The sequence below is a fragment of the Cystoisospora suis genome (assembly GCF_002600585.1).
Source record: "Cystoisospora suis strain Wien I chromosome Unknown contig_7023, whole genome shotgun sequence".
NCBI lineage: Eukaryota > Apicomplexa > Conoidasida > Eucoccidiorida > Sarcocystidae > Cystoisospora > Cystoisospora suis.
This window is the reverse complement of record NW_027159810.1, coordinates 672-13,952: the sequence shown is the minus strand read 5'-3', so window position 1 is coordinate 13,952 and position 13,281 is coordinate 672. Positions and strand designations below refer to the sequence as shown.

The following is a 13,281-nucleotide window of genomic DNA, read 5'->3' as shown; positions in this document are numbered from 1 at the left end:
GGACCCTTACAATTACTTAGACTCTCTGTTGGCATTCTCGCTTCCCGGACTCTTCTTATTCTGGCTATGGAACGAGCGCTCGTACGAAGGAAATGAGTTGTGTAACACGAGGACACACAGCTCTTTCTCAGTCACCCCGCCCGATCTCGCGACAGCGAAAGTACAACCAGCAAAGCCTCTTCTACCCACACTGATCTCGGCTCTTGTACGCGCGTCTGGACAGTAGCTGGGTTTCAATACAGTCCAAACGCCGTGGACCTTGCTGTAGATTTTTTTTTTTTTTTTAATACTTCGCTGTGTCGTTCTGTGCTCATTACCAGCTCCTCAAACTTCTCAACTCCCGTCTCCGCGTCCGCGTAGTAGGACTACCATCTTGCAGAAAACTACGCCACCTCGCCTATAGAAGCATCCCTTTGTCGGGTGGCGGAGAAGCAGTATGTGAATTCTGCTTCATGCACGCTTTCATCTGTCAATCACGTCTTGCGGTCCTCTACTATCATGGCACTCTCTTCGGGTTCTGTTCTGCATGTCGCTCGGTGCGCTTCTCTTGCCCCGTCAGCTGCGTGTACGGATTTTCTCCTCTCTTTCCTAGACTCTAACTCGTCGTTACTCCCCGTGACCGTCCGTGTATCGCCAGAACGCTCTCTATCAACGTCGGCTCCTTTCCAACTGGGAGTGGAGAGGAGCGTGGGATCGGAGGGCGAAGCCCCCTCGCCAGGGGTGAACCGCTATCTGACTTTTCTGCCGCGCGTTTTGTTGCCCGTTTGGCCGTTTCGTCCAACTGCAGTTGTTCTTTTCTTCTGCGAGGTCAAATACCCAACGGAGTCTATACAGTCGAGGGTTGCGTCGATGCCTGTGAACAGTGGGCGGCGGATTGTGGCGTAGGTGGTGGAGCAGTCACGAAGGCCGGGGGGGCCGTGGGCTCGGATGCAACGACGGCAGGTAAGCGTGACGCTGGGTGGGCATTACATGCTGAGGGATCTTGTCGGGGCACCTATACTAATCGTCGTGGCCGGTGGCATACGGCAATATCCTCAATATGATGCGACGGGTAAGCATGCGAGTGTTTGTATAGTGGGTGACCTCGTGCATATTTTCTCATGGACGGCTTTGCAGCCGGAGAGCGGATCAGAACATAACTGAGACGCACGTTGCATGGATAAATAAATGCGGAAGGGTATGTGGTATGCGCGAGGACCTCTGGTACAAGCTGAGTCGCCGAGAACCACGTGTTGCCGCGAGTCCGAAATCGCGGTGATGGTCAGGCGGGCGCAGACTACTCAGGTTCTCCCGTCGTTGACTTAAAGAGGCCACATTAGCTTTCTAGACTGTGCAGATATGGCATCGCTGTACCTCCCTTAAGCAGGCGGCAGACTTCGTTTAAGACGTTGACTGATCACCGGTCGCTTCTGCAGTTGGGGAGAGATACACACGCCTCGGCCAGGAGAAATGCCCAGATTTGAGGTGCTTTGCTCCCTTGTACTGCTGAGAGTTGAGTAGAAAGACCGCGGGACCTTTAGGTAAGGCAGTACCCGTGACAGTTGGGCGCATGTACGCGGCATCCTTCAGTTCGGTGAACCAGGAGGGGGTCATGCGGTGTGCAGAATCTACGACTTGTGTATGCATGGGTCTCGTCCTGTTATCGGGACGGACACCCCGTGGGCGCCTTAGTGTAGCGTTCTGTACGCCCTGCCCAAAGAAGCAGACGACGGAGCTCCACTTTTGCCTCCCGGCGGACACTGCCTCGCAAACACCATGTTCCCCGGGAGGAAGTGTTCTCTTCTTTTTTTGCTTCCATTGTACATTCGGCCTCTTGTCTTTTTCCCTTCGTGTCGATTTTTCCCAGCCTTTGCATCTTTCTTCTCTGGCGTTCTCTCGTCGGTGCCGGCCTCGTCAAGCTTTCTCTTCAACCCGTCGCGTCCGTCCCTTGCAGATATGAGTCTGTACAGTATTCTGACGAGATACCCGGGGACACACACTGCACTCGTGTCTCTCCTAAGCGATGGCTCACGTTCGTGGCTGTCCACGTGGATGACACATATGAGTTCTGCTGCTGGACGAGCTTCCCATTCTTCGATCACGAGCAGTAACCTCAGCGGTTCTTCCCCTGCAAGCAAGAACAGCGGCAAGGCATCCACTATGGACGGAAAGAACAAGAAAAGCTCAGGGGACACAGGGGCCACAAGCACTTGTGCTGATGGTCCCGACGCTTCGTCTTCCGTCAATTTCCTCAAGCAAATTGTAGAGGATGATCTGCGGACAGGCAAACACAAGACAATTGTTACCCGTTTTCCTCCCGAGCCCAACGGATTCCTTCACCTAGGTCACGCTAAAAGTGTTTGCGTGAATTTTGGGCTTGCCAAGGCCTACAATGGTAGATGTCACCTGCGATTTGATGATACCAACCCGATGAAAGAGGAAACGAGGTGAGACAGCAGCCGCGATAGTGCGGTAGTTTTCTCTATCTTATGGTCGTAGGCCCATCCGTATTTCGATGTAAGCCTTGGTCTGCTTGGCCCCCGTCTGCTATTCCCGATCCTCTCCCTAGTAGGGTTGTCCATCATACTCAGCAGCACTGTTGAAGAGGCTCTGCGAGGTCCGGCTCTCCCCCCCACCCCCAAGACGAGTTTCCGGTATTTGTCAGGCTCTTTCTCTCGGGCTGTTCTCACCTATGTGTGGCACTAACGGCAGCTTAGTTGGACGGGACCTGCTATAAGCGATTCAGTCTGATTATACAACATAAAACTAGACTCCTTTCGTGGTAGACCGACTTTTCGGCTGACTTGCTCAAGGCCACTTACGAGTGCCGCGCATTCGTTGTTATTGTACTCTTTCAGAGAATGTACTTGGTATGCTGTTTGCGTGTACAAACGCGAATCTAACCGGGTGAAGCGAATGTGTGCTGTATTTGGTGCATAACTAGTGACTGCGGCGTTACGGTTGTTGACCCTTGCGCAGGTACATCGAGTCCATCCAGAGAGATGTAAAGTGGCTAGGTGGTGACTGGGGCAAACACCTTTACTATGCGAGTGATTACTTCCAGCAACTGTACGACTGGGGTGAGTCTTCCCCACGTTACCTTCAAGCCACGCAGTAATACCTATGCGATACCGTACCTCAGAGCTGCCCTTCGTAAGCGACCGCACGATCTTGCCAGCACCGGTGATGCCCACACACCTGGATTTCTCCGGAGAGAAGCTTCGCGGCCTCCGCAGTTTCCGCTTCTGCGCGTGCCCCCTGTGGCTAGCTTTCTCTTGACTGAAGAACTGCCCTAACACCACGGAGAGTAGATCCCGCAGACAATTTCTTTCCCCTTTCCAGTTGGAGACGCCGAGAGGCTGGGTTTCTTTCTCCTCGGGTATTTTCAACCTTGTGTACACCACGTCTTTTTGTCCGGTTTCAGAGGTGTGCTCCATTGGTCTCTTCGGTCCTACCAAATACCTGTTACTGGTAGAGCAACGTATTTCGAATATCATTACAGCGCTGATTGTTACACATTCTTGGTAGCTCGTACACCTTAGAAAGTGCCACTCTCTTCTCGAGTAATCTGATCCGAAGCGTGGCGTCACGTTGAAAGCCGATGAACTTTCTTTTCCGGTGGCGGCTGCTCCGTTGGCGACTCCTAAAACTGATAAAGCGTGTGACTGTCTTCCTGCGAGCTCAGCCGAACTGTTGATAAAGAAGGGCCTTGCCTTTGTGGACGACGATTCGCTGGAAGAGATTCGGCGCAAACGTGGAAGCATCACGCAACCGGGAGAGAACAGTCCCTACCGCGAGAGATCAGTGGAGGAAAACCTGGACTTGTTCAGGAGGTGAGATTCTGAACTCCGGATATGGCGGAAGGTGTTTGCCATCTGTCGGGAATATTTTGGAGTCAAGTGAGATGTCCTGCGTGCAAGCATTTGTTGCCCTCTCTGCGTCGGTGTGAAGCCTTCCCACGCTTACCCTCCAGAGAGAGGCAGTCAGGGTTCTCAAAGTGGCAGGCCTCGAATGAGAGCGTTGATTATCGAGACTCCGCGCACGGAAAGAAACGACTGGCGCGCCGCTCGCCCCGTGGCTCTCCGATCACGGAGTATACATGTGAATCTGGTCAGTTTACTGTCCTTCTCTTTACGTACGCGGTTCCTTGGTCTTTCCGTCTTTTCACGCTCCGCATTGAACCAGTCGGGATAGCGGGTCGTATGCCAGACTCAAACTGTCCGCGTGCCTTCCGCAGAATGCGCGCGGGAGAGTTCGAAGAAGGCAGCCGCGTTCTCCGTGCGAAAATTGACATGGCGCACAGCAACATGAACATGCGTGACCCAGTAATGTACCGAATACTCAAGAAGGATCATCCTCGGACCGGTGAGACTCTACGTGTCACGTCGAAATCATCAGCTGCAGTCTGAAACTGTCTTCCTGGCAGTTTGATGTGCCCCTGGAGAAAACAATTCCTGTGCAGGGGCAGCTAACCGGAAAAGCGATTCACCCGTTGCTTCGAACGCCCTCTACTTAGGGTTCTAAAATTCTGTACGAAGGAAATTAGGTGCGATTGCGAGACGCAATGCAACTCGGTAACAGTCAAGTAGCGACCTGTGGGTCCGCCCCCCCTGAGTCGATATCTGTGGTCGTCAACAAGCATCGTGCCAGGCGACGTGGATCCTCTCATTGTGATTCGTTTGAGGCCTTGAATTGCGATGCGATACACCTTTCGTCACGGGGCAGCTTTAAGTATCTTCAGGTTTCGACGGTGGTGCCCTGCTGCGACGTTCTGGTATATGTCGTTTGCGTACCGACAGCTTGGTGGCCTGTATACGTGTAAGAGAGAAGTGTATAACAAATACAAAAGTTTTCTTGACGGGGAACGAAGTCAAACCTGCGCATGAGTGCTCTGAAAGTAACTCTGATGCGGTTACCGAAGTAAGCCCAGTCTGTAAAATATGCAGGGACGCGGCCGACAGAGACCGGTCAGTCCACTCTCCTGATTGGACTGGACAGCAGACTGTCGCTGTGTTGCTTATCCGTCAGGAAACCAGTGGGTGATTTACCCCATGTACGATTATGCGCATGGCCAGAGTGATTCGATCGAGCACATCTCCCACTCGATCTGCACTCTCGAGTTTGAGTTGCACCGGCCTCTGTACGACTGGTTTCAAGAGAAGTTGGAGATTACCCGCACGAGGCAAATTGAATTCGCGCGTCTCAATGTCACCTACACGGTCATGAGCAAGCGGTAAGTGCAGCAGCTCGTAGTTGTGCCGATCCATGTGATTGCACGGCGCACCTGCGTCGGCTAGACTTCTCGCGGTATTGTCGCTTGTTCAGGCATTTCCGTTCGCCGGATGCAGGGGATAAGAAGGCTAGAAAGAACGCTAAGGTTCAGTCTCAGAGACCAATTGCGTTTTGGTGTATGACTCTGTCAGTTTCTTTCGCGTCATGCGCAAGACCTTCTGGGCGTTTGTCCGTGTGCTTGGAATCGGTGGTTATGTTCGAGTGGTACGTCTGGTCTTTTCAGGAGTATCCGGCTATATAGTTCGTCGTGGACGTGCGTTCGCGACGTCTGTCTTTCATCCGTTTCACTCTGTCTTCTGCTTGGCGTCCAGGAAGCTCCTCGCTTTGGTTACTGAGAACTGGGTACACGGCTGGGATGACCCCCGTCTGCCCACGTTGTCGGGGTTGAGAAGGCGAGGCGTTCCTGCAAGCGCCTTGAGGGATTTCTGCGAGAAAGTTGGCGTCGCAAGACGCGAGAGCACTATCAAAGTTGAGGTGTTGGAGAAATGCATCAGGTACGGGGGCTCGGCGAGGCCTTCCAGGAGACTGGAAGCTGTCGTTCATGGGGATGTACCGCTGCTACACAGAGAAAGAGCGGGAACCAGGCGAGGCACTCGAACAACCGAGAGTACGCACACGGCACAGGCACACCGATACACACTCACCCCTATACTCGCCAAAACAAGTCCGACAGACTACAGGAACGTTACTTCCTCCGTCCGCCACTTTGGAAGGGGAATAACGCACGCAGTCTCAGCTGCTTCTGACCTGTCTTTTGCCAGAGGTAAAGCCACGTACGTACCTTTCCCTCGTGGGTGCCCTGGCACCGTTCACCGGACAGAAGGCCTGCGATTTTCACAGCGTGCCGTCCTGTCCTGGTGACGCGTGCAGTTACCCCTCACTACTATTCTTCAAATCTCGAGTAGCCTTGGATGGTCATGTGCGCCCGTGGATATTACTCGCCCGGAGCCGATGCCCGCAGTATTGAGTGGAGTCTGCAGTAGCGAGGAAGCGTCAGCGGTCGACTGGATGGGAAGATTAAGGCGCAGGCTTATCAATGTGGTTTCGCTTTTGGTTCATAACGGGGTACGGCCGGTCCTAGCCGACCTTTCCGTCGCACTTCAGAGAGCGGATGTTTAGAACAATCCTGGTATTTCACTGGTAGGCACGGGGAGTCAAGCTGAACTGGGAAAACGATGGCTTACTGGATACTTTACTGCTATGACTGGAGAGTCTGGTTCTCGAACGTTGTGACGTTCTTTTGCGCTCAGGGATGCCCTTCACTCGGTGGCACACAGGCGCTTCGCAGTCCAAGATCCCATTCTGGTTTCCATCACGAACATGAGTGAAAAAGAGGAGTCTATCACCGCGGCGAATCACCCAGAGGACGAGTCATTCGGCACTAGACAGGTAGGATTGTCGGACTACACAACAACAGACGTATCAAAATCTCTTTGCACCGCAAGTACAATAAAGACGTCATCAGTCCTCGTTTCCCAGCCTCGTTATGTACAAGCCGTGTCCAATCGCAGTGAGGCCTGACCAGGCATGTTGTGCATCACTTTCCTCCGTGGTGGCTGCTTCGCGGTGATTGATTCGTGTCAGCTTATTCTCTGTCGCTCGTGTAGACTTTTTTCTGCGTGCTTCCTGTGTGGGAGTGTTACATGAAGCTTGCCTCAAATGTCCACGTTAGAAGCAAGTGGGCTCAGAACGCGTTGAGATAGTCTCGTTGTGGTCGCGGACAAGTTCCCAACGCCATGCAATGGAGCCGTGTCGCTCTTGCCACACAAGGTCGTTATCACACCAGCAGTGCGTGCGCTACGCCAACAAGAGAGAGCCTGACAGCGCAAGTTGCAGGAGCCCCGGGATACCTCTCATCACAGTTCTGCAGTGGACACTTCAGATCCCGATAATTCCCGCAAGACGCCCGGTTCCTCTATGTGGCCTATTGCTTTGTTTTATTCAAGGGCTGCACGGGTCACATCAGGGAACGGTTGCACACAACTTCGTTTCAGTGTTGTTTTGACTTCCGTTTTGTCAGAGTAGTTATCTTCATCATGGTGAGTGGTATCTCTTCATCTCTCCGAGACCGCTGTGTCGGAGTAGTGGGCCGCGTCTTGGGCAGAAAACAGATGTTAAATTTTGCGCTCTCCTGTCAACGCTCTTGATCTGACCCTGATACGATTCGACAGTTGCCGATTCGGGACGCAATTTTGCTAGCAGCGGAGAAACTGACATTCAACTAGGAATCTGTGGAAAGCTTGTAGAGTGCCCCTCTGTCGTATGAAAGCGCTACGCTGCAAGGTGCGGGCAGTGGCGCGCTTGTTGAAGGGAGGCAGGAGTGTCTTGGCTTGGCTCTCGGCATTCGTTGTGTGGACAGCTTCATTTCACGGATCGTTTGTATATCGACCGGGATGACTTCATGGAAAATCCGCCGCCGGGCTACTACCGCTTGTCGCCGGGAGCCGAAGTTCGCCTGAAGCACGCCTATTGGATCAAGTGTACAGATGTAAGCTTAAGGTTTAGCTGACGTGCGTGTTTTGCGTGTGGACTCGTCCACTCGTGACTGACCCCAGGTTCTGGTCCCATTTGTCGTCTCGCCGAAGAAAGTCTGGATCCCGTCTCGTAGGGCGTAGATGCCTCGTTAATGCCGTTCTCACAACTGGAGGGAGCTCTTCATTGTATTCTGTCTTTTTTGTTGGCGGGACCATTGAGGACGTTGCTGTTCGAGGCGTCGCGCTTTGCTGCGTTCCGATGGTCATGCCGTGCGCCACTTCGCGCGCGTAGAAAACCATCAAGTGAATGTGCCAGGCGTGGGAGGCGGCGGCACGGTCGCTGGCAGGGATTGTTCAACAGCAAGTTAGAAAATCCCCGTTCCGTTATCTTCGGTCTCTCTGGTGTACCAGTCAAGATGGCACTCTGGCGTCCTCACTCAGTTACTGTAGCCGGTGTCTACACAGATTCTTTGTGTCGGGTGGCCATGAGTGGAGAGGATAGCGCGCGCGCGCGGCGACTGGCAGTCATCTTTCAAGAGCAGAAGTGCTGCTTGCTATTTATCGAAGGCTACGCGGGACATGGTTTGTCTCTTTCGCAGCCGAACGGTGTCGCCGGCGGTAGAGAACACAGATGTACTGAAAGGCCTTTAGACAGGGTATACCACGAAGTTCACACACAGCTTGTCGTTTGTGCCCGAGTTGTTTAACATCAGAAAAGAGTTTCTGCAGACTGAGTCTGTACAACGCCAAATAGGCGTAGAAACGCGTCCGGTTCCGCCGGTCCCTTGGTTTTGCTGGGAGTACAGTTCTCTTACGTGGGTCATGAGACAAACCAAGGGTTGGGTGCGGGCGTGTTTGTGGTGGGTACGACCGCGGCGTCTTTCTTTCTTATGCTTGTTGCTTTCTAGGTTGTCAAGGACTCGAGCGGACGTGTATCGGAGATTCGCTGCACGTACGATCCGGAAACGAAACAGTGTTCTGTTGCTCCGGATGGCAGAAAGGTTAAGGGTACTATTCACTGGCTCTCTGAGAAAGATGCTGTTCGGTAAGTTTTTTCGCAGGGGTTGTGGGTGGCGCGTCCGTTCATGCCTTCTGCCAGGAGATGTAACCTGCTTTTCTCAGCAAGGGCGAGTTCGTAGACGGAGGAACCCGGGTTAGGCCGCAGGTATGCTAGGTTGAGTGTGTGCAGTGCGCCAGTGATTGCATGGTTCACCTACTATCGCTCCCGGGGACGTCTCGGGACACTCACCAACAGGAGAGAAGCAGGTGCGCGTGTGTGTCCACGTGACGCGTCTTAGGGTTCGTGGTTTTTTGTAATGCGTTTTCTCTCGTTCTGGAGGATTAGGGTGCACTTTTTGACTACAGCAGTAGCCCAGGGTGTGGCAACGAAACTGGCCTCTCTGTAGATCTGTGATCCAGCCTGGACTGTTCGTGAGCGAACAGTTCCACCCAGCCGCCCGGGTAGTGGGATTATTGGGGGTGCGTAGACTGGCACAGGGGAACGACGGTGACACGAGATCGGGTCGTGTGCTAGGACTGGTATTGCTTGCCGGGCCCAGAGAAAGTCATTTTGTATTCTCGAGGACTTTCCATTGCCTTGTGCGCCTTCGTGTCCTACAGAGCCGAGCTGCGGATTTATGGACGCCTTTTCACAAAGGAATTCCCGGAGGAGGAAGACGAGAACCGTCCTGATGCCACTTGGCGGGACAATATCAACAAGGACTCGTTAAAGGTCAGTGTCTGGCCGCCTCCGGATCTTGTGAGGCCCCGGGCGACGCTTGTTAGTTGCCGGGTGTGCAGTAGTGACGCTTCTAGCAAATGAGAGCCGTCCAGTGGTAAAGGAACTCTCGGTCAGCTGTTGGGGCTCGTTCGGATGCAGGTTGCCTTTCTCTAGCGGAACACTCGTAGGACATCCGGGCAGTTTCTCTACGACAGCACCGGGTGTGGCTCCGCGAGTATACTGCTGGGCGATGCTCGGGCGCTTGACAGTTGCACGCGGGCTTTAAGTTTCCTTCGCAGCTATGGGTTTAAGGTGTGAGGTTGTCGGTTTCTGGCAGTCTTACTTCTATTCTCTCGTCTTCTGATACATTCGGCTTGGTACTCGGTCTGGGTAGGTGTTCTTGAGACCGATGAAGCGACTTCCGTTTCTACCGTAAGTTGACTGCTAAGTTTTACAGTGCAAATATTCACGTGTACTCTTTTCGTCCCGGTGGAGCCCTTCAGTTTTCGAATGTGTCGGTTCTGTTGTTTCAGGTTTTCGAGGGTTTCGTGGAGAAGACAGCTGTGGATGCGAAGCTTTTCCCTGCCCAGGCGTCCATCCAGTTTGAGCGCTTGGGCTTCTTTACCCGCGACGGCTCCACTCTGCCAGAAGCGGCGGAGTCCAACGAGAAACAAGACGTTCCCGTTTTCAACTTGACTGTTTCGTTACAGGAGAGTTTCACAGCTAGTGATGATGCAGAAAAGGACAAGGCAAAACAGCAAGATAAGCTCGCAAGGGAGAAGGCCGCTCTTGAGCGACAGCGGAAAAAGGAAGAAAAGGAGGCTCGGAAGAAGGCTAAAGAGCAACAAGCCGTTGGTGCTTGAACACGGCTAGGCGCGTTTACATGCTTGGGTGGAATCATCACGTCAGATCTCTTCTGGACTGTTCTCGCCGCTGAGTGTTGTATTTCCGTGTCTGACAGCCGTGACTGTCAAAAGCACACTGCGTTGGAGACCCCTCTGCAGGCGGCGTCCGGCACGGGGGGAATGTATTAGTGCGACTGTTCAACTCAGGTGCATGGAGGGCAAACCAGGGCACGGTGATGCACTCGACCCAGATGTCGTTCACCTTCAAGGAAACGGAGGGCTCCCTGCGGGGCGGCCGCGTGTTTTGTTGTGCCTCTGCGGGCTTTATGTTAGTTTCGAACAGGTGCCCCGGCTGGATGAGCCCGCGCGGGGGTCGCTGGGGCGCAGCAGCTGTTCGCCACTCGTCCATAGACGGCGTGTTTCAAACAAAGAAGCTTTGGCAGACGGTAGTCCGGATGATCTACTGTTAGCCTCACCTGATCAAAAATCGCCACTTCCAAGAAATATCAGTGCGCGAGTGCGCTGTTCGCCAACTGCCAAGAGGCGCACGGAAACACCGCGTTCTCTACTGTGACAGTTACTGTTGCAATCTCTCTTGAACAGTCAAAGCGTCGTTTTCGGACAGCAGGGAAACGTCACATTCTCTTTACAGCACCACATGTGGCTTTTCGCTACACGGAAAAAAAAGGTGACGGTAACACTGCCCGCCAGCGCACACGGTCTGATGTAGAAAGTCATTCTTCGTGATCGGGTAGAACTTGCTGTTGCTGTTGTCGGGATTGCCTGACCTCTCGCTGAAACTCCGCGGTCTGGCGTTCCGCCAGCTCTAAACGCTTCGTAACTTCCTCCTGCATACACCGCCCAATGCAACACGTAATCTCGGGTACTCCTGGGCAGCGGTGATACCAGTGTGCTGCCTGAGGGACGAATGAAGAAATGCGTGACCTTCCACAATGTAACGCTCGCCTCTCCACTCACTACACTTGCTTTGGCCGGTCCCGCGAAAACACCGAAGCGGTGCTGTGACTGTGGTAGTTGACACGAAACTCCTAGTCTTGGCAGCTCAGACCCGTAGTGTTCCTGGCCTTCTACAGACCGAAGAATTCTGGGCGTACTTGCGTGACTAAATCGAAGACTCAACGGCACCAGACTTTCTTCGAGGCAAATGGATCAGTTCTGTACCTCTGCGGCTCATGATACACTGTGAGGACGACTCGGAGTTAAGAAGCCAAAACGGGAATCTTGTGAGCTCACAAGACTCCTCCCTAACAACAGAGCGTGGAACACACAATGGAGCCTGACAACTGGGGGGAATGTTGCCACCCCGGCTAGTCTCCGGTGGTGAGCACTCGTGCCAACTGACATTTTGACAAACATGCCCTCCAAGAAAACACCACCCTGCTGAAGTCGAAAACAAGAGAGCCGCTCAGAACCAACGCGCTTCCCCTGCCGCGGTTTACCCGTACTTAACTAACCGCCTTTGGGGAAGAATTGACCGGCAAATAGACGCACCTCGAGGAATTCAAAAACACTTTCTCTGCAAAGGACGTATTCTTCGTTGAGTTGCTCAATGATGAAATCTCGTGTCTCATTGAGTAGTAGAATTATCTCCATAGTTGGGGGGTCGCTGCATACAGCACAGGAAATCATGTATGAGATCGGAGATCCTACAGGACTCTGCAACCCAGGAAGTCATCCCTGTGTGAGTTTTCTTCCTTTTTGTTTTCACTAGAAAGTTGAAGAAAATTCCCTCACGACGCCGATTGATGCCAGACAGATCGAGTGACACGGCAGAAAGACGTGGCAGCTCTTCGGCGGGAGTAGCGTGAAGCGTCAGCGACCGCGAAACCCCGCAAGATGTGCGGACGCACATACGGTCGCCTTTCATAACCACGGAACCGACGCCGGTGTCCTCGTCCATTCGGTTCTCCGTCCGATGCGACCAAGCAACCCGTGGTTCTATGTCATTGCTGAGCTGAGAACTTGGTAGATACGCGGCCGGAGGGGATCTGAAAGCCTATACACGTCTCGCCATGTACTTGGCGTAGAATGAGAGAAAAGACACGACTTCCACATGACGTGTGGCCAAACAGCTACCAGAGAGCTCTCCTTATTTTACAGCCGGGCTCCCTGGTATGCTCAGGCTTCCGCATGAAGGGGAGACAGGGTCCGCACAGACGCACTTGGTCCACCACGACGTCACCTGGTAAGAAGGACCACTTCTGCACACTAAAGAGTGCCTCGGCTTTACCATTTTACTAGAACACCTTTCAACGCCGCGACCATAGTGCCGTGATGATGCAAGGGCGAGTCGTGAGACCCGTCAGATACTAGTACGCCGTCAGGACCGCTGGAAATGAATGCCAGCCTCGCGAAAGAAGTCTCGCCACCACGCAAGCAAGGCGCAATGCCATCAGAAGCGGACAAAGCGGAAGCCAGCAATGCGTTTCCAGTCCGCAATCTCCCGAAAACGACACCCACTTTCTGTACAGTAGCAGGTTCCTTGTGCATGCGACTTGGACGCATGCCAAAGCGGACAGCCGCTAGAGCGATCGTGGGCCAATGGTCAGCTTTGGTCCTCGGAGATTAGCATGACTGGGAAGCCCGGGATCGCTTAGGTAGTCTCATACCATTCTTGGCAGCAGCCCCCAAGGGGAAGGAAGATGGCCCGAGTGTACTAGCGACGGGCGGTCACGGCCGGACTACTGGGGAATGCAGAGCAATGCTCAGCACGCTCCAGCTCTCGAAGTGCCGCACGGGTCATCAGCATGGTCTGACTCAGCGGAGCCCCCTGCCCGGGCGAAGGGGACTTTCGCCACTGGTTGGAAGTTCGGGCCAGGTGCCCACCTCCAGACCGTTTTTGAAACCCGAGGGCGCGGTCGGCAATTGCAACGACGGCGGAGATTGAGGTGCCTGTGTGACCACATGTCACAAGCTAACACTAGGTTTGTAATGAGTGCGTGATGACTAT

The 13,281-nt window shown here is 53.6% G+C and overlaps 2 protein-coding genes across 2 annotated transcripts; one reads left to right on the top strand and one right to left on the bottom strand.

Annotated features, from left to right (window-relative positions):
- Position 1: 1 nt before the first annotated feature.
- CSUI_010261 (glutaminyl-trna synthetase) lies at positions 2-10,531 on the top strand. The gene is made up of 12 exons (XM_068070366.1): positions 2-942; positions 1,847-2,426; positions 2,959-3,059; positions 3,665-3,812; positions 4,217-4,344; positions 5,008-5,212; positions 5,583-5,765; positions 6,522-6,660; positions 7,631-7,759; positions 8,654-8,790; positions 9,366-9,477; positions 9,999-10,531. The coding sequence occupies exons 2-12, from the start codon at positions 1,936-1,938 to the stop codon at positions 10,326-10,328; spliced, it is 2,103 nt and encodes a 700-aa protein (XP_067917659.1). The 5' UTR covers positions 2-942; positions 1,847-1,935; the 3' UTR covers positions 10,329-10,531.
- Positions 10,532-11,033: 502 nt separating this feature from the next.
- CSUI_010260 (general transcription factor iih polypeptide 5 gtf2h5) lies at positions 11,034-13,115 on the bottom strand. The gene is made up of 3 exons (XM_068070365.1): positions 12,562-13,115; positions 11,823-11,937; positions 11,034-11,158 (listed from the first exon to the last, which is right to left on the bottom strand). The coding sequence occupies exons 1-3, from the start codon at positions 12,834-12,836 to the stop codon at positions 11,045-11,047; spliced, it is 504 nt and encodes a 167-aa protein (XP_067917658.1). The 5' UTR covers positions 12,837-13,115; the 3' UTR covers positions 11,034-11,044.
- Between the last annotated feature and the right edge of the window lie 166 nt (positions 13,116-13,281).

What these genes read in the sequence shown, in the direction of transcription:
- CSUI_010260 (XM_068070365.1), bottom strand. Translation starts at nt 12,836, where the DNA reads ATGCGTCCAAGTCGCATGCACAAGGAACCTGCTACTGTACAGAAAGTG. An exon ending in AAAGGTGTTCTAGTAAAATG is followed by an intron (nt 11,938 to 12,561) that starts GTAAAGCCGAGG and finishes TGCTGTATGCAG; the next exon opens with CGACCCCCCAACTATGGAGA. An exon ending in GTGTTTTTGAATTCCTCGAG is followed by an intron (nt 11,159 to 11,822) that starts GTGCGTCTATTT and finishes CGGTGTATGCAG; the next exon opens with GAGGAAGTTACGAAGCGTTT.
- CSUI_010261 (XM_068070366.1), top strand. Translation starts at nt 1,936, where the DNA reads ATGAGTCTGTACAGTATTCTGACGAGATACCCGGGGACACACACTGCA. An exon ending in CCGATGAAAGAGGAAACGAG is followed by an intron (nt 2,427 to 2,958) that starts GTGAGACAGCAG and finishes ACCCTTGCGCAG; the next exon opens with GTACATCGAGTCCATCCAGA. An exon ending in CCAGCAACTGTACGACTGGG is followed by an intron (nt 3,060 to 3,664) that starts GTGAGTCTTCCC and finishes CTGCGAGCTCAG; the next exon opens with CCGAACTGTTGATAAAGAAG.